The sequence below is a fragment of the Sander lucioperca genome, chromosome 18, assembly GCF_008315115.2.
Source record: "Sander lucioperca isolate FBNREF2018 chromosome 18, SLUC_FBN_1.2, whole genome shotgun sequence".
NCBI classification, from domain to species: Eukaryota; Metazoa; Chordata; class Actinopteri; order Perciformes; family Percidae; genus Sander; species Sander lucioperca.
Genome location: NC_050190.1, coordinates 20,398,603 through 20,424,598, shown reverse-complemented (window position 1 = coordinate 20,424,598; position 25,996 = coordinate 20,398,603). Strand labels below are relative to the sequence as shown.

At 41.5% G+C, this 25,996-nt stretch overlaps 1 protein-coding gene across 2 annotated transcripts in view; it reads left to right on the top strand.

Moving 5' to 3' along the window:
* The window catches only part of cdin1 (CDAN1 interacting nuclease 1), a 56,942-nt gene extending 32,165 nt beyond the window's left edge, over nucleotides 1-24,777 (top strand). For both annotated transcript variants that reach the window (XM_031310040.2, XM_031310039.2), the window contains one exon: nucleotides 23,762-24,777. In XM_031310040.2, the coding sequence (XP_031165900.1) occupies nucleotides 23,762-23,918 (157 nt within the window). In that variant the 3' untranslated portion in view covers nucleotides 23,919-24,777. The remainder of the gene's footprint in view (nucleotides 1-23,761) is intronic.
* The last annotated feature ends 1,219 nt before the right edge of the window (nucleotides 24,778-25,996 follow it).

The window sequence follows — 25,996 nt, the reverse complement described above, 5'->3', positions numbered from 1 at the left end:
ATTGACATTTACTGCTGACATTTGAAAATGTGCCTCATCTTTCTCTTATTGTTAGACCTTGTGCATTATCGTCTGAGGTACAAGTGTGTGCGCACATGTGCATGTTTGTGTGTAATAGCAGTGGATTTGGGGTCATCGCTTTGTAGTCGCAAAAACATAAACCAATAGAGAAATAGGGTACGAGAGAGTGATGGGGTGACATCATCCTCCTTTCACTTCTCATTAGTTGATTTCAGTTTATGAGACAGGCCCTGAAGGGCTGATGTTTAGGGTGTTTCATTCCTTCATTCCTCAAACTCACATTTCAGCGCTTGACTCTAAACCTTTCGGTTTTCTTTTCGACTGGCCTTGGAATCGCACAGCGGTGTTTGTAATTACTTCATTGCCCCTGATTGACATTTCCAGTGATTTGCTTATTTTTCATGAATTCCCCTCTTTGCTTTAACTGAGCTGCTTCACCCATTGCTTGTGTTAATTGTTCTCAGTTTGCCCTCAAGCATTGCAGAGTGAGCTATGGGGACATGTTTTTGTAGACGGAAAGAAAAAAAACATAACTAATTTTCCCTCCAAAGCCCTCACCAACTGCATTTATCATCCAAACAATAGTCTTGCCAACACACTAACCCCATAATGAACCCCTCTTCAGTGGAGTGAGGGGTAATGACGCTTCACCTACAATGCTCCCAAGAAAAAAAAAGAAGAAAAAAAATGGAGAGAAAAACGGTCTTCTTGCAGAATCAAACGGCGTGTTCAGGCCCAGTGCCTGGATGAGATGGCGAAGCAGCAGCTATTGGTGTCTTCCAGCCATCAATCTTAGCTGGTGGCATTCCAGCGCCAGCGAGCCCTCTGCTCTGACGGATGTTCACATAATTGAGTTATCCATCTAGCCCAACTATCAGAGTTGCATAAAAATTATTCACCTGCTGATGAATATTAAACACATAATGAGCCTCTTGTGTGTTTTAGGAGAAGTGGGTAAGGTTAACCACAGCATGTAATAAAATATGGACCCTTCTTTGGTGCCACCTTAACTGCCCCGCCTTGATTATGGCGTACTTAAATCAATTATGGTTGGCAAAGTTCTTTCAATGACTCTCCGAGCAATTGATGTTCCGCCCTTGTATTTGTGTGATTAGTTTAGATCATCAAATACTTAATCCCGAAAACATTTAAATATACCTGAATATTTGTGCACTTGAATAACTGTTGGATTTGGAAATTATGTAGAAATACAGATTTTTTTTCATTGCTTTGACATTCAATCTTTGACCATGCTACTGTAGTGGTCCTTAATATGTTGTTGTCAGTCTGTAGAGTCCTTTTGTAAAAAGCTGTGTATCTGGAATGGAGGACAAAAGACACCAGAGAAGTTTTGATACTTGATGGATGGATAAATAGATGGATCTATGGATCAATGGTTGTTCGTTCAATTGCTCATTGTCAGGAGAGTGTGTATCACAGCTTGTACAAAACATACTAAAAAAAACAATCAGTCAAAACATTAACATTACAGCCTTTCACATCAAAGCAGTTACAAAGCAAACATCTGACAAAAAGGGCTACAACGGTTCCTCTTAAATTGATATCATGCTTTATTTGTCTAGTCTTTGCTTGTTTCATAGTCTCACAACATCTCTTCTCTGAAAGTCCACTCTATTCATTTGTCAGATTATGAGGGATCATTGTGGTCCTTAATTGCCCACCATGCAGCAGTTGTGTAACATGAAAGGATCAATAGAGTGAATCAGAATGTAATGTTTACCACAAAATAGCTTTTCAGCAACAACATTATTTTGCACTGTGGTATAGCAGATTAAAAGGGTAAATGTGGAGTTAAATTAATAGATTCAGAACTTCTTCGCTGTTTGCTATTTCTTTTTCTTCGCTGTTTGCTATTTTCCCTCCCCCATTCCACCCAATCCAACACAATGGACAGCCTGTGTGGAAATGAGCATTGATGCCAGCGTGTCCCCCCCCCCAAAAGTAAATCAGCTGTGAGATTCGTAAACTGCAAATGTGTCAGAGTTGAAAATGTTAGCACTCTTAATGGAGGCTTGAAAAGGTTAAATCTGATAAAAAGCTGTCAGCCGTCTACAAAAAATGATTTATAGCAATATAATGGGACAGTATGCCTCATTTCTCCCTCATATGAAATGGGGGTTAAGACTTTTGGGTTTGCTATTATACATCATCTGGCTTGACCACTTGGAAATTTGTTGAGACTTGAATGCACGCACATGCATTGTGTTTCATCTGGCTCTTTTGTTTTAGTCATTTTGAAAGTCATGCCCCGTTGTAATGTAGATAATTTATGTCCTCCAGTAATTACAGGCAGAAAATTCTCATGCTCCAAAAGTGCTTATCGATCTCCATTCAAATGTGTTTTTGTGCAAATTAGATTAGTGCTTGTCCTTTGTTGCAAGACTTTTTTTGCACGCACATAATGGAAGCAAAACTACAATTAATGAGGAAGTCATAATTCTGTAGACTCTCAAACCAGACTGTTCCTACAACATCACTAATCTGCTCGCTGACACATTGGCTAATGAATAGACAAGAATCTGATTTATGTGATGTTTTATATTAGTTGACACAGCTGCAATTAGACATCTCTTGAGTTCTTTGTGAACTTTTTCCAATTATCTGTGGAACTGTACGCTGTAGATTTTACAGCTGAAATTGCATGGTAATTCTGTTATATTTCGCAGAACCGTCAATCCATTTGCAACATCAAATTAATTTTTTGATTCAAGATATTGCAGATTGCCGTCCTTTTTTAATGGACATGTCCATCATTTTTTTGTTGAACTTTCAAAAGCAGTAACGACAGGAATGCTTAATTAATGACACACGGTGTTGTGGAAAACCCTTATTGCATTCAACTGATTTTACCTTCATCTTTAAAAAAGGTTTTACTGTGTGCCTCGAACCTTAAGATGTGCAGATAGTTTGCTTTTACACGTATAACTTGTTAAATAGGAATAAAGGCATTTTCTTATATTTATAAATGCTTGAATGTGCAACAGTAGCATAAGAGTAATATAAGCAGCAGCAGCAGCAGGGCCATCATAGAGCCAGAGCAGATAGGGGATGTCACCTGAGAGAGGGCGCCCACAGGCCGCGCTGCTGCTGATCCAATGAGGCTGGACATTACAAGGCCATCCCCGAGGACAGGTACTGGCGCTTCTGGGGTGACAATGTGACACCTCCAAGACCTGTACCCTGCCACGCTTTACCTCACCTTCCGTCAGAGATGTGCACAACAAAGAAAGGGGGAAAATAAAAAAATCTCCATTGCAACAGTGGCTGATGTGCACCTACCAGCAGTGTATTTCATTATTGTTATTGTGATTTTGATGAGGTGGCTTTTCAGGGTTACAGGTTTTAAGGTTGTGAAGTTTTTAGTTACTTAATATGCACGGAAATTCTAGTTAGAGCTTAATTTCCTCAGTTTTTTGATAGCACAAATATCAGTTTTCCTGGTAAAGTGAAAGCGCCTCTGACATTGCCTTCCTCTTATTTATAGTTATGGATACCCCATGCAGTGTAGGAACGTGGCCCCTTTTATTGTTTCCTTTGTTATGACATCCTCTCGTAGAATATTCCACAGCTAGAAAAATCGCTATCCACAATGGTGGTTCCTTTAGGGCTTTGCGAGTGTTTGTTTTAGGGCACATCGGCACACAGAAGTGCAATGCTGGCCCCCAAAGCACAAGCAACTTGGAATATTAATGGCAAATGACAAGTCGGCTGTGATGCTTCAAGGATTTCATGCTTTTAAGGATGCACATTTGGGTGCATTGTTTAAGGTGTCTGGGGTGTAATCCGCACTCTCAGGTCTCCAGCAGCCTCAGGATTTAACTCTGGTTAAGCCTCTATGTCTCCTATTTATTTTTGTAGGGTTGTATGTGTGCATTATCCAAATTTGTCATTTACCATTGAGTGCGAGAGCAGCTTTGACACGGCTGCTGTGTGTATAAACGAGAAGCGGGACAGAAAGCGGCACCCCAGCGATATATAACCCTTCTCCTGTCTCTCTGCTTGCCTGTGACACTGTCAGATGGAGAAGAAAGCCTCGAGTGAAATGAGGTGCAAGCATGTCTACTCCATGAATTCCTGTTTTGCCATGGAACTTTTTAAAAGATTAACGTACATTTTTTGTCAGCTTTCACCATGTATGTCATCAGACCTACAGAGACACACGTCCCCCGACGCCACCACCCCGCCCCCTTATTTTTTTCAGCCTCGCTGCCTTTTTCCCCTTCTTCTTTTTCCACTACAGTGACCTCCTGGGTTTTATTCCAGGAAAAAGTCAGCAGCATTTGTCAAAAGCCCAGAGAATGGTGGGCAATGATTAAAATGGCTCTTTGTAAAACTCAATCTAACAGGAGAATTCCGATGGCTGCCGGGAACCAAAAGACATTCGGGCCCACATTACATTCAATGTGACATTAAACTTGCAGTGATATTTTCTTGACACAGAGATAGCCTGGACAAAAAGATTTTCTATACACACGGCACTTGCTGTGCATCAAACACGGGCCTTTGGGCACACTTATTGCTGCTGGATATCTTCACATCTGTAGAAAGTTAAAGAGAGATAACAGGGGAAATAGGAATATACTTATAGGTATGTAGTTATCAAACAAAGGTTGTGCTCTTGCATTTTGCTGAATCTATCATATCAAAGGCTAAAAGTAATTTAAGAGGATTTTTATAGCCTCATTCTAGCCACATATACACACACATTTAAGCTCTGTAGACATAAAGCTACCACACAAATATTTAATGCTTTCAAGGACCTTCTTTAATGAGGCCTTTTTAAGTATTTCATTTCATGCACCTCCACAGCTGCTTCAAGAGCATCTTAACACCGCCCAAATAAGGGCTTAATTGTGTCTTAACCCCTTCTGTAGTGCGGGATGAGGGAGGCCAGGAGTCATCAGATGATTCCTCCAGTGTCCTCCCAAGGCCTAAGGAGAGCATTGGACCATGAGTCCCGTAGCCTGTCACAGGAAATGAATGCGACCAAGAAAAAAAGAAAAGAAAAAAATCCCAATTGAATGGAAACAAGCTGGTCTTTTGTTCTTCTATTAACCAATATTGTTCTGACATTGTGTTTTAAGGAATGGCATTTGGTATAGAGAAAGAGGGCTTTTATTTTTCCATGGTTCACATGGATACGAAAGGAATGCATATTTTGGTTCTGGATGTGCAATTTCATGGCATGGCACGCAGCTTTTTGGGAAGATTTAGATTTCCTTGTTTTTTTCCAGATTTTTGATTTTGTTAGGTTGATTTGTCTCACTGCGAGTAGCATTGCTCCATGTATCATATAGGTTACTTGTGTTTGTTTTTAATAGTATATTTCAAGATTTAATTGAACCTTTTTAAGAGCTACTTGGATTTAAATCAGTGGTGTTTTACATTTTATTTATTACAGTTTAGCCGTTTTATCTTTATAATTTATATGTCGGCCAGCATTGTCTTGTGTATTTCTGAGAACACTCTTTCTATTTTAGAACAAAAATAAATATAATATTTTTACCAAATGACAGCAAAGGAAACAGTGCTTCATATTTCTGCCTTTGTGTTTAAAGAGCAGCTCTGTGTGTACCAGATAATGTGCTGGTACTCATGGTCCGTGGAGGCCCATCAGTCACCGTGTGGAGCTGGTCGCTTGTGATAAGTGGTTCCTTATAGATAATCTAGACAGTGGGCTTCTTTTTATAGGCCCACTGTCCCTCACGTAACCTTGTTTGTTTTTTACCGCCCATTCCCATTTTCCTTATTTTCCCACCTGATTTCACCTTCTTGTTTATCCTCTCTGTACATTTAAATCTTTTCATAGTCTTGTAACAAGTACTGATTACATTTCTGTGTAAACAATGGTAATCGGGAGCTAATATATTACTGGCAGAAATGCAAACAGTACATGTGCATACACTTGCGTTTGTTGTACTGTGGTAACCAGCATGGAGTGCTATGCTGGCTCAGTTTGACCTCTGTGTGTATTGACTGCAGAGAGATCCTGATAAGAAGCTTTTGGTGATTTATACCCGTCTATAACAAAGCTTTTGATATCCTGAACCAAGGTGGCAAGGTTCTCCTCATTTTACCTGAACTCTTTACCTGGATATAGTTAATAAGATGAGATGATTTTAGAGAATAACAGACATACAGTCTATGTAAACAAATCTGTATAAGCCAGCATCACCAAAACACCAATCAGCTTCTGTATCTGTTCCACATTAAATGACGTCAAAAGCAGCAATGCTGTTCTGAATTTGCACCCTTTATTCTACATTTAGTTAGGTAGGGATTTAAAAAAAAAAAAAAATCCATTCACCATCTGACCTCATCCATCTCGCAGAATAACGGTTTAAATTGTTTGTTTCACTATGTAAGACGTACACCTGATTGTACCTCATGGCAGTCAGTTTGATTGACGTACCGTAAGTAACTGGATTTAAATACCAGATGAAGAGGTATTTGTTTTTGTGAACTTTTGCTTTTATATTTCAGTATTAATTCACTTCATTGTGTTGTTGCCAGAAACACTGAAAGAGATACAAGTACATCTGAGTCTCTCTTCACCGGCCTGGCATTTGTTAAAGAGCTTCGTCAGGACTCTCTTCCCCCATCTTTGTTCCCAGGCAGGCCTCTCCCGTCTCTGGTTTGAGTTTCACGTCTCGCGGCGGTCTGATTGCCTGATAGCTTAAACATCTCTGCCTGCCTATCCCTTAGTGGGAGTGTGTAATCAAAGACACATGAGGAGCCTGTGTCCAAGGGCTGACCTTCTGATTTTGCTCATCAATTCTGAGGGTTAATGTACAAGATCTATCAGGTCAACAGATTTGTATCCACAAGCTCTGTCAGGTCTATAAATGATTAGGGGGGAAAAGAAATGCTTTTGGCCACTGAACCCTATTAAAACTTCTTAGAATAAATGTGCACTCAATATGACTAATATATTCTTTCCACTCTCTTGTGTTAATAATGCTAATATGTGTTTTTTTTCTCTCTATTATGTATTTTAAATGAGCACCATAAACCAAACCTTTGTGACAAGGGCTTAAGGAGTTAACAGGGTAACAATATGATCCAAATTCCAACTCCGTCCGCTGTCGATGTAACGTTTCATCATAGGCGGGAAGTTGAAACGGGCGATACTCAATCCTTTTCCTTTTGGACTGATGCGAGATAACAGAGGCATACATTTCTGAACAAGTGAAATATAAACTCAGCACAGAGTTTGGGGCTTTGAGACCCCCCCCCCCCCCACACACACACACACACACACACACACACACACACACACACACACACACACACACTTTGAACGGCCACCACAGAGATGTCGGAGAAATCTATTTCTCATTTTGAGTGATATCTCCATCAGCTGGCACGTTCGCACCATGAATCTTCCCCCATGTTAAACCCTGAATCTGTCTCTTCAATGACGGCTAGAGTGTTTAAAATGACCACTCTTATTTTTTGTAATGGCCATCTTTGTGTCATGGAGGTTACAAGTGAAAGGACAGAATAGAGCTGTCTGGTGAAAGGCCTCTGATAGAAAGTGCCACTTCAATTTGAGCACAGCTGCAGTTAAGCCTGGCCTGGCTCACTGTCCAGCCCGACACTTCACATTCTCTTCTCCAGCGACTGGAATAGATGTGAAAACTGTTAACTTAAGACAGAGTTCTGGCCTGACCAGTTCGGATCCCTTCCCCTTATTCATGGCTTATCTTCGGCTTGTTTTGTCAGGATTGCACACTGACAAAGACTGTCTCAGACACCATTTACATTTTGTTTATTCAAGTTTGCTGACTCTTAGAAGCCTTTCTTAAAACTTGGACTTGGTTTTTAATTGGGAAAAAAAAACATCACACATATATATATATATATATATATATATATATATATATATATATATATATATATATACTGTCATGCACCATTAAATTACATCTTACATTACTTTTTATATCACTTTTCCACTGGAGAGGCCATTGGACTACAGACTACACATCTACTAATTTGGTGATGAGGGGGTTTAACGGTTTGAGGAACTCTATCCCCAGAGCTGCTGACAGTCCTCAGCCCCCCTGAGTCCCAGCTAAGGATGGAGCTCGCGGTTAGAGAAAGACTACTGGCTCTGTTTTAAATATTCGTTGTGGTTTGAATTAGAAAGGGGATAAATTCTCTGAATAATGATCGCAAAACATTTAGCTTCAGCTGCCCGGGTGAAACAAAACACGCTTGAGTAAAACTTTGAACTACTTTTCCTTTTTTTTTCTCCCACAGCCGTTTTGTTTTCAAATTGTAGTGCTGAGTTCATGGGAAACTCACTCCGGGGTTACCTGCGCCCCTGAAAAGTGATGGAAAAAAAAGGATTACGGCCACAAGAATGTTTTTGCAGTTAGTTGAAATATTACTAACCTTGTCAAATGCCATTTTGAATGAGAAAGCAAACCTATTTTAATCAGGGTTTTAAAGGCAGGGCTTTTCAAACTGTGACTCTAGGAGAAAGGGGTCAGCTAATTGCAACGTTTGATGTCATGTTGGCTCTCTCTCTCCATTTTGATGCGATTGCCTGAAAGCATGCTCGCTCCGCTGTCCGTGTCTCTATGTCTGACACACACACACACACACACACACACACACACACACACACACTTTATCACACACAGTCAAATGAAAAACTACTGAAAGGTTCGAGAGTTCTCAATGCTGTAATCTTCATAAAGTCTTTGCTTTTACTTCCTGTCAGCCCTTCTCTCAACTTCAACCTTCAACCTCTCCTCTCCTGCATCACTGCTCTACACAGACCTGACAGTGCTGAGAGTTACGGATCTTATTCATGACTTTGTGAATGAATGTGCATGGGAATGCTAGTGTATAAAAAGTAGGATATGTCAGTCCTCAGTCTACAATCCATCTCCCAGTTTTCTTGTTAAGATATGACCAAAGATACGTGCACAGCTCTCCCACCATCCTACAACAGGTTAATCTTCCAAACACACAGTCCCAAATCTATTTGGCTCTTATAATTACTGTTTTAACAGCAGCAGTGGGGTGGGGGGTAGAGGGATATACATTGTAAATTATGTTTGACAAGGTGGGGTTAGTGTTTTTGTCGTGGCTTGTCTTTAGTTATTACTCATACTTCCTCCTGCCATAGATAAGGTCTGCTGGTGAACATACCAAGGTGAGCGCTGGCGCAGGGCCCTTATCTCCAGCATTGATTTAGGGCAAGAACCCAGTGACAGAGGTCATTGTGCAGTAAAGCTATCCATCATTCAGGTTTGATTTCTGCTCTGACCTGTCTGCAAGTTGTCTACACGTAGGCGAGTCACAAGGAGTAGAGGCCACAGGAGGGTTAGACCGTTGGGAGGTGTGACGGTATATTGAGGAGCTCTGGATAAGGCTGTGTTAAGAGATGACAAGAAGTCATCATTTTGAGACTGTTATTACAGGTTGACTCATATTTAAGAATTATATTTAGATATAAGTTAGAATTAAGGTAACTGTGTAAACTTAATTTGATCCTCTAATTATTGTGTGGAATCTGCATACTATTTGTCTTACATTTAAAGCTTTGGATGCTTATCAAAAAATATAGCCTTGAATTTGTTTTTCCGCCGGTAGCTGATTCTTTCCACTGTTTATCTTGCCACTCGCTGTAATTCTCCATGTGTCCTAGACAATTTCTCTGTATGTGTTTGCTCACATTTTCCCCGATTAAAAAAATTGAAGGCAGTTCTCAGCCTGTGGTAAATAAATTTGCAATCATAAAAACAATTTTTCCCTCTTTGCAGGGGTATTTTTTCAGATGTCTGAAGATGGGTATTTATTGCTGTTAATGTTGTTAGTGGCCTTCATGGCTAGACTTGTAACTTTTGGCTTAAATGTTCTATTTATCCTGGCTTCAAATTGGGGAGCTCGAATTTACAAATATGCCATGAGTCATATTATTGATTTGTCATGAAGATTATTTATTGCGTTTTTTTTCACTAACTTCTGCAAAAGTTGGAAGCTGTCAGAGATTCTCCTGCAGTGATTGCAAGCAAATGTTGTGGCTGTAAACTGGCTGTGCAGAATCCTTAAAGGAAGGTATTCCTGTATCTTGAGTTATGCTGAAATAGCGAGCTACAGTGGTGGTACTGCTCACTCCAACCTGCCAGAGGATAACTTAAGTAGCTAATTACACTTCAGTCTGTAATCAAATCCATGTCAGGCTGTCTGAGAACCTGGATTTGTGTGGTGGATTTCAGTTAAATACAGGGGCAGCTTAAACATTTTATGGTTCTCTCCTTAAATTAAAGTTTATTTCCACAATCCCCTCTAAAATGTGTCATATCCCATTACGCAAATTTGGATACGGTTAATTAGCAAGGAGAGTGCTTACGCTATGAATATGTTGACTTTTTTGTGCTGTGTGCAGAGGGTTAGCTTGCTGGGGGTTGGGGGTGTCTTTAACTCTAAAAAGTTGTCTTCAATTTTCTCCCCTCGCAAGATGATATGTTTTTGCAATTCAAATATTTGCTCATTCTCTTCTCCATTGCAAAGCTCCCTTTGAAGCGGAAGAGTTCTATCAGGACCAATGACAGTGTGAGTGTGCAGCGTGACAGCGCAAGAGGCAGTGCTGGACTATTTCTAACTGCATATTTAAATAGCAAGGAAATCCAGAATCAAAAATGTATGCAAATGGCGGCATGTTTTGCATGCTGATATTTTTATGATTTGGAGCTTGCATATTCAGGTGGTGTTCACTACGTGCCTAGCTTTAGCAACATTAATCAGAATTACTTTATGTCTTCACCACATCCTTGATCTCCTTCTAAACAAACATTCCTGGGGGTTGAAGGGCTGCAATTTGGCAGATTTACTTTTAAGAAATCTGTGCCTAATGTTTTAACGGACTGTTTTAAGTGGAAAGACATACTTAAGACCTTAGGCTTCATAGGAAAGTGTGTAACCCAGAATCTCTCAATACTTCCCTCCTAATATGATGTTTCTCTATTGCACATCATGGAAGACCTAACTACCTGATCTCATTTACATTAACCACAGCTATATACATAGGCCTATGCCTTCTTCATGTTGTGTAGAAAAAAGTCTCTTTTTACTTTAATGAAGATTTTAGATGTATGCATTATATTGAACATACAGTATGCACAATGATGCAGTGTGTGGGAGCTTTGGGAAATGTACATGTTTATGCAATGAGCAACATATCAAGACAAAGCCCTCGAAATGGGCCTTAGGCCTGTCTGCACTCCTTAAGGTATTGAAAATACAGTATAAAATAATTAATTGAATTGTCATTTGTATGAGCAGCCCTTGCTCTCTGCACCCTATAATTCCAACCTCTTTCTCCCCCTTCCCCTCACCACATTTTTTCCCTTCTTTTTTTTCTAAACAGCAATTAATCTCATTTTTAGTCCAATTTCCAGCCCTCTGTTGGAGTCAGAGCGAGTCCCCTGTTTTGTTCCTATTTGGCTTGGTTCCTCTGCATAGTCATTAAGGGCCCAATTAATGTCACCCTTTAGCTGAAGAGTGCTCATTTTTATTGGGGAGCTGACAGTCACCGCCATGAGTGCCGCAGTGTAATATGCATTAATTGCCCCGTAACACTGGTAATTACCAGTTCTTCAAGCCTCTCAGTAAACTGTCATGCCCAGACACGACTGCTTTGAAATAGATTACTCATTAGGGGGACCTGCCCTGTTTTCCAATGGGGGCTCGCTGGGTTGGCATAAAGATGAAAAAAAATCTGGTGCTTGAACAAATAGTTGCCAAGAGCAATTTCCTATTACAACTTCCCGGTGACAGCTTTTCTCTTTCTTTCATTTTTTTTCCTTTTTTTCCTCAGATGGCATTCCAGCCGTCACTTAAGGTAAAGATCAGAAGTAGAGGTAGATGTCCATCACGGACCTCGCTGATAGCAGTTGGTTTTGTCTTCTGGTCCCAGTTTGACTCCTTGAATGAAAATGATCCTTGGGATTTCACTATTAAGCCTATTGCCTGGGTTTTAACTAAAATCTTCAGTGTTGATTGTATTTTGTCCTTTTTTCCCCTGCCTTTGTACAACACTGCCTGGAATGCCCAGAGACTAGTATACAAGCGTATAGCATTGAAAGTGTCAGCACTGTTGCTTCATGTGGGGCATTTCTGGGCCTCTGTACATAAGATCAAGGCAGTGCTGTAAAGTTCTTGCTCAAATATTGATGCTAACTTTGCACAGGTCTTGTGTTTGCAAACTGTGGAATCTTAAAGCAGCCATATTATGCTCATTTTCAGGTTCATAATTGTATTTTAAGGTTGTACCAGAATAGGTTTACATGGTTTAATTTTCAAAAAACACCATATTTTTGTTGTACTGCAGTGCTCTCTCTCACTGCTGCAGATCCTCTTTTCAGCTGGTCTCTGTTTTAGCTACAGAGTGAGACCTCTTTTCTTCTTCTTCTTCTTCTGTACTATCTTTGATTGCACTGCACATGCCCAGTAGCTCAGATGTAGATCATGTCAGCTAGCTAGCTCCATAGACAGTAAAAGAAAGGCTGTTTCTACAACTTCGGTCAGTTACAAAGCAGGATTAGCTGGGAGACTTCTAAATGAGGGCGCACATGTAAGTAGTTCTTTGGTAGATTATGGTGAACTTGTGTGTGTTGTAGCAGTGCTTTGCTATTGAGAACGAGGTAGCATGCTAGCGTTAGCATGCTAGCGTTAGCATGCTAACGCTACGAGCTAATGGTTGCAGTTAGCCTGCTCGTTTCGGCTTGTGACGTCACAAGCCGTGCCGATTTTGAACAGCTCACCCAGAGACTGAAGGCAGGACACATTCAGAAACCGTATCTCACTCTAAACAGCATGGGTGGATTTTTTTCAAAGTTTGTATGTGTGTGGAAGCACCAGAGACACAACATAACACCCCAAATCCCAGAAAAAGTGATTTTTTCATAATATGGGCACTTTAAACATAAGCTTATGCTTCACGGTTGCTGAAACGTGTCCCGCGTACCTGGAGAAAAAAGAAATTGATAGCGAATGCAAATATATGAATTTAAAGAGGACAAAAGGAGGGGATGTAGTGTGGGTGTCACTATTGTTCTGTGATAAGATATAAAGGAGAGACCAACTCAAACTCAAGTGTTAGTTATCGCACATCCTCTCTATAGAAAAGGTGTTGGCCTGTTTAGTCATGCTAGAAACAATATTTAGATTTCACCACAGCTTTGTAAATGCTCCAAGTGTGCGCTGGCCCCATTCCTCTATGTTCTTTATTTCTGTCTTTTTTTACAAAACACTTTTGTGTCATTACCCATTTACCATAGCAAGGAAAAGAACAGAATGTGAAGACCAAGGAAAAGCCTCTCTCTCACACACACACACACACACACACACACACACACACACACACACACACACAGATAGAAAACACATGCATGCACACACAGAGCTTCTCAAAGGTGCAGCTTTTGTTTTATCTCCCTTATAGCACCTGCTTCAGGCAATCTGCTCCCACTCGTCTCAAATGAATTTTGTCACAGCCTTTTAGATTCTCAGCCAGCGATGCGCTAATGAAAGGAGATGGTACAATTTGAACTGACCAGGTAGCAGCCAGCAGTGCACAGCTGAGAGCAAGGGATGGGGACACACCCCTCCTTGAAACAAAAGACAAGTCAACCGTCCGCTGATATACCCATTACCCTTCTCATTAATACCCTTCAGACCTCGGCGTGTGAGTGTGTGTGCGTCCGTGTGTGCTTGTGCGTGCGTCTATCTGTTTGTGTTGGTCGAGCACTTATCGAATTGTTTATGACAGGCCTAATTGGGCTAATTGAAGACATTAAGATTACCTGTCAGCTGTGTGTATCCAGACTCCCTATCTGTCTGACAACTCCTGACAAGTGAGGGACCCCGTAGCATCCGTCATGATGGAGCATTCCCAGGCCGTAATAGGGACAATAGGGGCCACTCTAATTTGATGTGGACAGCCTTTGCTGCACGGATCAGTGTGTGTGTGTGTGTGTGTGTGTGTGTCTATGTGTGTGTGTTAAGTATAAGTGAGAGTTGGGGGCTCTGTGCATGGCCAGGCTAATGGAGTCCCCCTTGGCAATGTGACAAAGCGATGAGGCAGTCTGAGGGGAAAAGTGAAAGGGGTCTTCATGTGTTTAAGGACATGAGAGGGGAAGGTGCTCGGGGTGACGGCCTTCACAGATTGAGTGACAAGAGAGGAGCGCTGACATCTGTGTGTCTGTGTGGTTGTGGACGGTCAGCCATACTCCTTTATCAGAGAAACACAAACTTTTTGATATGTGGAAAGACCTAAATGTAACTGACGGGCCCACTTTGGTTGAATTTTACATGTGTGCGTTCAGTCATTCAGAGTTACAGAACACCATAAATAAGAAATATATTGCACATACTATATTTATATTTAGTGTAGTCTATATTTGTTCTTAAACCTTTTCAATGGAAATGAGGTCTAGTAATTTAATGTTTTCCTTCTCTGATCTGAGGTGCAGATATTCATAGATCAGGGTTGCCAGATATTGAGCAGAGCACGGTCCTATCTTCTTCAGGCTTAAGGAATGTGCCTCTGCATATTTGTATCAACCCTCCCTTGTTTTCCTCCCCACTCTCCTCTCCTGTGTGGGCATTGTGTGTGGCTTTGCAGCGTTGTCGCTATGACAGATCAACGCTGTCAGCCCAGGAGATCCCTCTGTTTGTTTATTCTCCTCCAAAAGGGGTTAAACTGTCAAGTTGACAACTCACAAGACCTTTAGACTCTAGCACTACTGCCTCTCCCCGTCTCGTTCTCTCTCCACGGCTCCCCCCTGTCCACCTTCATCCCCAAACGAGTGAAAATCAATACCAGATTGCCTGAGGACCACTGTTTGGTGTGGGCCTGACCCCTAGATGTCCCCCACTCTGCTTCTTTCATTACATGTAGCCTAGTATTTAACTTCCATCCTCATCCCTCGCCTAATTAGTTTCGATAAGCTCAGAGTCTCTCCCTCCCTCTCCCTCTCTCTCCCTCCTTCTCACGTATACAGTACGTGCACCCACACAGAAGCACCACAAACACACACGGGCATTTTTGCTTTCTTGCCCTTTGAAGGGACACTCTGGGCTGGGAGTAATAAAAGGACAAATCCCAAACACGCGCACGGAAGCCCTCAGCGATTCTTGAACTAGGATTATTTTTTTGTTTGCATAGCAAATTTTTTAAAACTACAATGAAATTAGATTTGCACCCCAGATCATCAGTGCAAACACTGGGGATATCCTGTGTTGTCCAAAGGCTAATGGTGCTCTGTGGTGGGCCTGTTAGCAAGACTACACCCTCCATCTGTGGTTTTCCACTCTGCCTCCTCGTTAGCTTGTGTCTCTGTGAGTTCTCCAGTCACAGACAGAGTAGCCATTGATATTATGTAGAAGATACTCGTAAATTTCCTATATTACTAAACCTAGTAAATAATTGATTTGAACAAATACAGACAAACCAGTGATTTATCCGCTGGAGGTCTGTGTGTGTGTGTGTGTGTGTGTGTGTGTGTGTGTGTGTGTGTGTGTGTGTGTGTGTGTGTGTGTGTGTGTGTGTGTGTGTGTGTGTGTGTGTGTGTGTGTTTTAATGTACCACCCACATGTCCAGGTGCCGCCACTGCGCCGGCTGGCCGGTCGACTACTGACAAGCCCCAACGACATGTCGGCCTCCCCTGCTCTGCTCACCCCCAGGGGCTAAAATTACCCTCAGGAATGTAAACAAACTGCCGAGTAAGCACACGGCTTTCTGTGGCCCTTCGCCCGCGTCCGTTTCCAAACTCGCCCCCCTAACTGGGACAGTTCCATTTTGGACTCAGAGGCCAAGGTTGATGGTGAGGATACCTTTAACCTGCCGTCTTCTGTGTTGTCAGAGCAGTTCTTCTGTTCAAGAGGACTAGTACAGTGTTTCTGTGATGATAATTATATTGGCAGACTGAAAATGTTCTATGCTACAGCTGAAAAAGAAATATCTTTTTTTTTTTTTTTTTTTACTGTTTATCCTCATATCTCCTTTCCCCTTTTCATTGTAGCAGACAGATGGGCATTCACACCAATTCATTAGGTGTGTGGGGTAGCTGTAAGCGGTGGAGTCTGGGTGAAGAAGTTCACTGGGCCGGGCGCTGACATGTTGATTTAGTGGTGGTAACACGACTGCACTTCCAAAGGTGCTGACTTGGACGAAAGCCAGGCCTCTTTTTCTCCCAGGGAGACATTAGAGGCCTCACTCTAATTTTGGGGCAGGGTTCTACTCATGGATGCAGAGGCCAGGGGCCCTACACAACAAACATTCACACCTGCCTATCCATTCCTAAATTTTGATTCAGCCTTCACTGGAGTGGCAGCAGAATTTAAGATATAAGACTTGACGGAGAGATCGATCCACTGGAGAGTATGGCTTTTTCAGAATGGAAATGCAAGTTCCTAATGAACAATTAGGAGTGACACAAACATGTGCATTTGTCCCTTGGTTAAACATTACATAAAAATTAAACATAGGCATAACAACTTTATTTATCAAAAAAATGAGGAAAATAGAATATTTTCACTTTTTATGTTAGCGGTTCCCAAATTGATGTATGTTTTAAAAAAGAGCACTCAATTGTGCTGTTTCATTGCGTGTGTATGGATGTTTATATGTTTGTTTCAATAGCATAACCAGATGTGGAAGACAAACAGGCACACATCCTATGATCTCACATATAAACAAGATATCACCCATGCATATACACACATAACACTGTTTCTGTGCTGGACACACCAGGTTTGCAGGCGCCCGGTCAGGCTGACGCTGCCCTCGCAAGGCCAGATAGGGTTACAGTACAAACTGTTGTTGATTAGGGCTGTGCCTGTAGTGGGGGATCATCCTTAATTGAAAACACGTTAGCCGCCAGGGTTAAGGACAGGATTAGGACCATGGCTGCGTGGGGCGAGGAGCAGCGGCAGACACAAAATGGCCGTCCCTCTGCCTGCCTTTGACTGTGTTTCCCTAGAGACAGGTGGCAATTATCGACCAGGGCTGCTGGGAGTTCACAATAACAGGTTAAAGGAGCATGTATCCCCTTGACGCCGTAGTCCTCTCCGTCTGAACAGGCTCCCAGCCCCCAGCTTGCTCGCCTGCCACCGCGGGGAGCTTCCTGTCTCCAAGCAGAACTTACAGACATGGGGACTCATCAAAGGCCAGAGGGGACTCCAAATTAGCACTGCGGCCAGTGTTTGGCTTTGGAGACTAAATAGCCTCATCTGAAAACAGTGAAAGCCTCAGAGACATTTTAGTTTTACTTCCCTTATCAAATTTAAAAAAGCTCATTTCCATGTGCATTTAAAATGTATTTACTCAGACTCACAGACAGATTATTGCCGACTGATTTCAGTACAGTACTTGCATAGGAGACACCCTGTGAAGCCATCGCCATAATAGAATTTAATAATATCAGCATCAAGTGTTAATGAATACCCGCTCAGTGTGTCATAACTGAAGAGTTCAAGCCATTTTCATGATGTAGAGGGTCATTATAGAGGATGAGAGTCGATATCTGAGAAATGATCAGGTGAGCTCTGACCGACTGAATGTTAACCCTTAAACAGCCAGGGAATAACACACAGATGGAGCATTCTTATTATAACATTCATATTACCAAGGCAGCATTTTAACATGGTACTGTTTGTGAAAGAGGATGATGAAAAAAGAGGAAAGGTTTTGTCTGAAAGTCTATAAGTTGTTCCATAACTCTAACATAACTTTAATGTAGATTGGTCTGGTGTCATCATAGAGCTGTCATCAGTAGGTTGTTTTGTCGTATGCAGTGTCCTCGATACTGTTTGGACCAACTTCGGAACACTAAACAGACAAAGCCAAAGCCAGACCACACCTTGTTTGGTTTCGCTCCACATCCAAAGCAGACCAGAGTGTGTCAAAGTGCGTTGGACCGTGACGCCGTAGATCTTAGAGGGGACCAGCACACATTACACACACAACGCACACTTGTCCCTCAGATATGTGTTGCTAATGCGGTCGGCGACATGCTCAGTTAAGGGACTTAATGAGTTCCAAACACTGATTAAGACTCCTCCCTTTGGCTGGAGGATGTTTGGGAAGCATGTTATTGTACAAACGGATCCTAACCAGGACCAAATGGCACTGTGAGGTGGTGCTCTCTCTATGTCTTGCTATTGTGCTATTGAAATAGAAATAAGGCTAATTGTATTAGCTCATGTGCTCATTCACATAATCATGTGTTAGCCAGGTTATCAATCAGCTGATTGATATAGAGTCTGTCAGATTGTGTGTGTGTGTGTGTGTGTGTGTGTGTGTGTGTGTGTGTGTGTGTGTGTGTGTGTGTGGAGATAAGATTTAGGTTAATGTGAGAAGGTGGCTGAGGTGATAGGAGGTCGTCAGGGAGACTGAGGTCAGAGAAAGTGATAATTTGTTAGCGGGAGATAAAGACTGCAGAGTCCCATAGCAATGTTGGGGGAGCTTAACTGTGTTAGGACTTAAAGGTTATTAATAAAATTATATCAATGATTTGTACCATTTATCATTCCGTAAGTGCAAAGCTTAAATTAATTGGTAAAATTAAAATGCTTATTATAGTTTGTTTTATCTACAACTCTGTGGATTTTAATATGAGTACCAAAAGTAAACAGTCATCTCAGTTGTGTATGTTAACTAAGTTCTGTGTATCCCTCTTCAGAGTACATAAAAACAATTGTCCTAATGCAGTAGGTTGACACATATGACCCACCACTGTAATGAGAATTATATAGAGTCTATTGAGTTGGGTGATATATTGTTAGAACACTGTACTGTGTCATGATTTGAGGCAAGATATCAGTATTAAATTACTACATTTTTTCTTAAGGCTGCATTACAGTAAAGTGATTTAACTTACAGAATTTATTTTAATATTATAGGTGAAATTGACATCAAATACCTATTTTGTCATCAAATCCACATTATTTTTTAGTTTTATTTCTCAATGTTTTATGTATTTAAATATCTTCTGAAAACACCAATAGTCATCTCACAAATATTGTCCCATAATATCATTATATTTGATTTTGTCAGTATTACATGAAGGGTTTGGATGATATTCTCCCTGAGGTTATACATTATTTAACATGGCTTCCACCTCCTAATGCAAATATTAGAGCTGGTGTGTCTTACTGTACAATAAAGTGTTCCTGAGCTAACGGTGGCATTGACTAATTTTGTGGTGGGTCAGAGAGCATGTCTTTCCACAGAGGTTGGTCGCTATGGTTACCAGATAAAGCACTGGAATCCTCTAGTCTCAGTTCTGGTGTTGGTGTCACGCATCAGTGAGGGGGAATTATCTCCTTGTGCAACATACAACTCACAACACACCGACTCGACCTGGCATCCCACACCCTTCATACTCACACATTAAGCCTCCACACCTCTATGTTAAACCTAACACTATACACTACACAAACATACATTCATGTAGAACACTCTCTCTACCTCCAGCAGTGATAAAGACAAACCACATCCGCGCCACGTTTCATTTCCATACCACATCAACAGAAAACATAAAAATGTCGGGGAGAATTACATCTGGCGGAAGATGTTTTATTTTTTATTGCCTTCTATTCCACCTTAATTGCGATGCTTGTGTAGGCCTTGTATTTATGTTTTACATACCTGAGCAGAATTAAAACTTTTCCTTGCCCACAAAGATGAAGGGGGCGGCGGTGAGAGAAAAGAAGGTGTTCTATTCTTAGCTCTAGTCATGTTAATAACTTGTCTCTGGGAGGTTAACTCTTCCATTCAACTTTGTGTTATTTATGGACAGGAGGATGTATAGTTTGGAGCAGGGGATTATTTACCTCCTTGTTCGTGGAGGCCCCTCCGGGCAGAGCCAGCCTTTAAATATCCTATTTATGTGCACGGAAGCTTGTGTTATCAGGGCGTCTTCATCATAAGTCTGGCTGACTTGCAACAAACAGCTACTGCAAGGCCATTAAAATACACATGCTGGATGTACAGTGATCAGCTACGGGGCCATATCACCTGGCATGCAGGCCCTGGGTCACTGCCCCCCTCTAAACCTCCACACGTACAAACACATCACACAACCATTATCTGACCCTATAAATAAACTCCTATAGGCAGTTGTCTGTTTAGCATGGACTCACTGGTAAAGAGCAGGTCATTTGTCACTAATGCACACATTTTATCTTTCTTTTGCTGTTGTTGTACATAGTCCTTCTGTCTCCAACACAGGGACTTTTATCCCTTTATACATCTCACCCCAATTACTCTTAATGTTTTCTGTCTCAAAAGAAGTTGAGCAGGTTCTATACCTGAATTTCAGGGAGCAGAGAAAAGACTGACTAAAGCTGATGTTTGGCAGTGCTTTAGTGGGCCTACCTTATGACCTGATGTATGGATGCTGAAAACAAAGAGGTCTTTGTGGGGAAACCTCAGAGACATAGAGTTCATGCTCAGGTAGAGGCTTACGCTGTCTAAACCATTGCTGGGACATTTGTTTAAAATGGGTCTGCGCGGTATGTAAAATGAAGTGACGGTGTTTTAAAGTCGAGCGTAAATTCATCTTGATTTTATTGATAATTCGTCATATTGTGTAATGTGCTTTGGCAGAAGTGCTCGGCTGCCAGTTTTTTGTAAAGCTTTTTCTCACCAAATGTGGCAGATCAAATTAGCCTACCTGTTTGTTCGGTAGAAATGTTAAACGGCAAGTTTTTTTTGGGGGGGGGGCTGTATGACCTTTATCAACCTTAGACTTCTCAGAAAATGAGAAGGGCATACATACAATCAAGAGAGCAAGTTTGCACATTCTTTGAAGTGTACAGTTTGTATTTCACTGTATTTTTAATAGATTTTGCAGTTCATATTTTTACTGGTGCTCTGTGTGTGTATGCCTTGTGCATATAAAGATGCAGAGACTTAATTCAGTGCTCCAGCTCTGTGTGAGGCATCGCTGCATGACTCGCTGTGTGTGTGTGTGTGTGTGTGTGTGTGTGTGTGTGTGTGTGTGTGTGTGTGTGTGTGTGTGTGTGTGTGTGTGTGTGTGTGTGTGTGTGCAGGCAGGCAGACACTAATAACACTCCCTCTCCTCCATTCGAGAGTTTTTGTTCCCTGAGTGCCTTGCTCTCATTAAGCTGCCGTAGTAAGCTGCTTGGCACCTGCTTTAAATGCGACCACCACCCGCTCATTAACACTAACGAAAGCGTGGCTGGCAGTCGCAATCCACGCCCAGGCTCGTCAAGTGGGCCCCCTCGCTGAAATTAGCTACGTTTCACAAACAATTTCACCAACTCGTTACATAGTTAGGTGTTTATTTGAAGGCTGACTCTGACTTAGAGGTGCTGTGTGTAATAAGCACACGGCATGTTAAGATGAGCCAGCCGAGCCCACATAATAAACCATAATTTGCAGATAAATTTAAACTTAACCTCTAGTCACTTTGTCAGCCGTTATAAACACTAACTTCACAGGGGCTGTAAATTATATATGGCATCATATACTGTATGTTTATAATTGCTCTTTACAATGGAACTTTTTCTGCTCATCAGGCTCAGTCTTGGCCTCCTGACCATTCCCTTCCTCCTCCGTGTTGTTTGTATTCCCAGTCTTAGATTTTTACCTCAAGCTCCCTGTAGTATTGACTTGTATTAATTCTGAGTAGGATTCAAAGTCCATTTATTTTCTTTATGGTATGGAAAGGCCTTGGTGACATGGCTCCCCTGTGTTTATAATTTTGCTTGTTTCAATTTGTGCTCGGCCTCCCCTGACAGAGCCGGGACATGATGTATTGTACACTGCTCCCTTATCTGTTGATGTACAGTTTTAACCTTTTCAGAAGGTTGCCTCTCTCCACTCTGTGCAGACGAGTCTCCCTTTTCTCCCCTTTTCAGCCTCACCTCCCCATCCAGAGCACAGGAAATACATACAGCACGGCGGCTGAATAAAAAGAAGAGCATAACCCCTTTTCCAAAGTCATCTAATGTAAATGTTTAGGTTTTGTTTCCATAACATTTCCATATTAAGAGTTGGCGGCCATGTGCAGCAGTGGACCATGGAAACGATGAGAGTTTGGGGGCTTGAGCTTTGTGCAGTGCTGAGAGGCTGAGCTATGAGTGTGACATTGTGGTGAACTTTCAGTGTGCATCTGTGGGCTTTCTCCAGGGCTGTTAGCTTTGGCCTACTTGCTTATAGATACAGCACCGTAAATCACACACTGTACAATGTAGAATCAGGGGATGGGGTGCAGAAGCATGTACTGCTGCAAGGGCCTCTTGGAGGGAGCGGTGTGTGCGTGTATAGTAGCATATATTTTCCTGCATGTCTCTGTCTCAAGGCTCAGTCAACAGTAGACATACATAGTTGTCAATGTCACGACAACTGATTCTTGCACTCGCATTTATGATTTATGTGGTTAGAATACCCTGCCGAAGTTGCAAGGGTCAAACATCTAAGTATTTATAATAAGCTCATAAATTATAACCATATAAAAAACTAAAGATTCACATAATTATTATTAAAATAACACCATAAGGTGTTTGAGTCTGTATTTTAATATGAAATGATTGCTCACAGGTTCAAGGTTTTATGCACTTTACCTTGGAGCTGAACTTCTGTTGCTCTCTGTGGCCTTTTGCCTAGCTTCCTGTCTAGGTCTCCAGAGGCTTCACAACATTGTTAACTGTCTGAGGATAGAGTGTCTGGGACCAGAGCACTGTCAGCCCCCTTGAATCTGGTCTTGCATGTGGGGGCTGAGGTGCTCTCCGCTCAGAGTTCAACTGTGACATGTCTTTATGCATGGCAGCTAACGTTCAAAGAATAGGTATGATCTATATGAGGCAGAGAGGGGCCACCGGTAGCTCTTTGGGGCATAATAAATAGCTTGAAAGATGATTTATTGCCTTTGTGAGGAGAGGTAGTGAAATAACATTGCACATTCCCTGTGAAGAACTCTATTTTAATTGTTTCTGCACCTTTTAGCAGACCTTCGGGTGTACAGTAGCTACAGTGTCAATAAGACACAATAGCAGCAAAGTGATGTGAGGGAGAGAACAAAAGATAGAAAGAAGAAGAAAAAAGTCTTATATTTAAATAGTCTGAACTTGACTTCTCAGTTGCTTGGCAAGTCATTATTTATAGCTTTTAGGAACCGCAGTGCTTGCCAACTTAGGCAAAGTTGTTCTGGCTTTCAAAGTGGCTGTGAATGAAACAGCTAGAGACTGGATTGGCTAACATTAGCCGCCAGATACAGTGTGTTTAAGTCTCAGACTTTGTGATGAACTCTGTGTGCTCTGCTATGTGCCAAAGGCTTCGGATGACAGGATCTGGAGGCCTTGGTGTAGAGCTTTGTTATTTCTCCGATAATTGTTTTTTCACTGCCATTGTAATGTGATCAAGTGTGTATCACTCGGCGGCTTTTTTGTTTGATTCAGCACACGTTTCCTGGATGGTGATCAAAGGAAAATACCTAAGGACCTTATCTCTCATATATCAGTCTTGCTTGTGTCCCATCTTTCTGTCTTTTTACTTGACTTATTACTGCTTTTTTTAGTTTTGCCTTCCAAATCCAAAGTCAACAGCCATAAGCATTTTGCAGATATGAGTTTAAAAGATACTGTGCAACTCATTCATAGCTACTTCAGAACTCTTAGACATGATGTACTAACAAAAGACGGGCTTTGTTTCTTTTGTTTTGCACCACAGGTTTGGTCCCGGCCTTGTGATCTACTGGTATGGTTTCATAGGAGAGCTGGACTGCCAGAGAGACAGAGGTATCCTGCTCAAAGACAGCTTCCCTACAGACATCGTCACCCTGTGCCATGCCGCCCAGCAGGACCGACTGCCACAAGAGCCAGAATAAAGACAAAGAGTGAGAAAAGCAAAACAAAGATGGAAGGAAAGAAAGAGGAAGACAAGGAGGCGGGAATTGTAGGAACAGGAGTGGATATCTAGATCCGGAAGCAATTTGGCTTTCCTGCAGTGTGAGACGAAATCTGCCCTGAACTCCACCTGACCCTCCGTCTCTGTCTGTCTCTCCCTTCCTCTCTTTCACTGCCCCAAAGCTACCACATGTAAACACACACCATCTTTCTGTATATCTGACAGCACGGGGTCAGATTCATACCTGTGTGCGAAAACACCGTCTTGGAGGCTTTCCTAGTTGTTGGTCAGCTCCTGGCCCCTGGATGGCCTCTAGTAACGGACAGCCTGGGTGAGAGCCAGGGCCAAAGCAGGACATAAGGCCCTTCCTTATCACACCCAAAGCCCTGGCCTTTGTCACTCCTTCCTCCTCCACTCCATAGGCAGATAAGAGAGGTGCGGTCTGGGGGCTGGGTGGAGGCCTGTCTCTCACCTGCGTCACTCAGTGCCCTCTCAGTCACTCTTCAGGGGGTAAACAGAATCATTTCTGTTTTAAAAATGGCCTCACTGTGACCTTTTCTACTAAATGTATTGAGGTTGTTGTTTTTTTAGCACATTGGGTTGAAACAGGGGTTCACACTGCAACTAAATTTCATCACATTATTATTATCCACTTTTTTAGTGTTGTCTTAATTAACTATAATAAATGAACTATAAATCTTCATATTTTAGGTACAAATTTTCACATAGCTCCCACTAATCTCAAGTGGCAACGCTTTTGATGCTATACATAACAGGTGTTTCAGTTTTTCTGCTTGGCCAGCTTGTAAGGTGTTGAATAAAGGTACGGTTGAATAATACTCGTTTTAAATTGTACTTTTTGTCATCATCGATTACTGTTGAATATTTTTTCGATTAATTGGTTAATCGCTAAGTGTATAAAAGTTGGAGAAAAAAAAAACAATGGCCATCACAATTTCCAAACCAACAGTCCAAAACCCAAAGATATTAAATTTGCAGTGATATAAATATCATTATGTATAGTCTATACATTTTCTTTCTTTCTATCGACTGACTGATTCATCGTTTCAACACTGATCATAGTTCACTAGGGTTATTTTATTGGCCTAAAGTCTGTACTAAATATATATCTTATAAGCTGTGTTAGCTAACATTTGCTAACATCATAGCAAGTCAAGTAGCCTGAAGTTACAGTCTTCTGTACACAATGAATTTGGGTGTCTGTTGAGCAAGAGATCTGAGGTCACAGTCTAATAAAATGCAAAGTGATTAGGTCTCTGTGTCACCTCCCTGAGTGCTTTGCAGGACTGTAATAAAAAAATTCAGTTCTTGTTACGTTCTATACTTTACGCTGTGATCATTTAAAAGAACATCTGTAAGGGTTTGTATTGTATGTGTATGTTATTATTAATAAATATGTTTTGATTCTTGATTTTGAATATGCTCTTGTCATGAATGTTTGTTATATACTTAATAAGCTTTGTGAGTGCCTCAAGGTACGTACATTAGAAACACCTGATTTCCGTGTAAAGGTGTGTGACTATCCAGCAGTTGTCTGTTGCACTTCTTTACAACCTCAGAACCTTTTTATGAGCAGATACCAATGGAAGAAACACAGCCGGGCTAGGGGAACCAGAAGTGAACATAAAGTTGAGTGATGCTTTAAGAGGCAGATATGCACTGCCTATAGGGGGTCCCTGTCCTGTCCGCTTCTTTATGGCACACAAAACGATAAGACGAAAGAAAGTGAAAGGTTGAAGAACCCTGCCACCACCTCGGAGAATGCATCTTATAACAAGATGTGTGTATGTGTTGTGCTCCCTAACTGTTGCAGTATTGAAACCGAGTAAAGAAAAGGATTTGTTTTCTAATGCACAGATCTTTCAGTACAGAGACTTTGTATAGCTGTCCATCAGTGCTTGCCTGCAGAGAGATGAATTTAAAGCAGACCTCAGGTGAAAGGTATAGGGCATGAAATGATATTCTCCATGTCTTCACAACAGTGAAATCATTCCCAAACCTGAGCCACTCCAGTTATGTTGCTGAGAAGAACTCCCC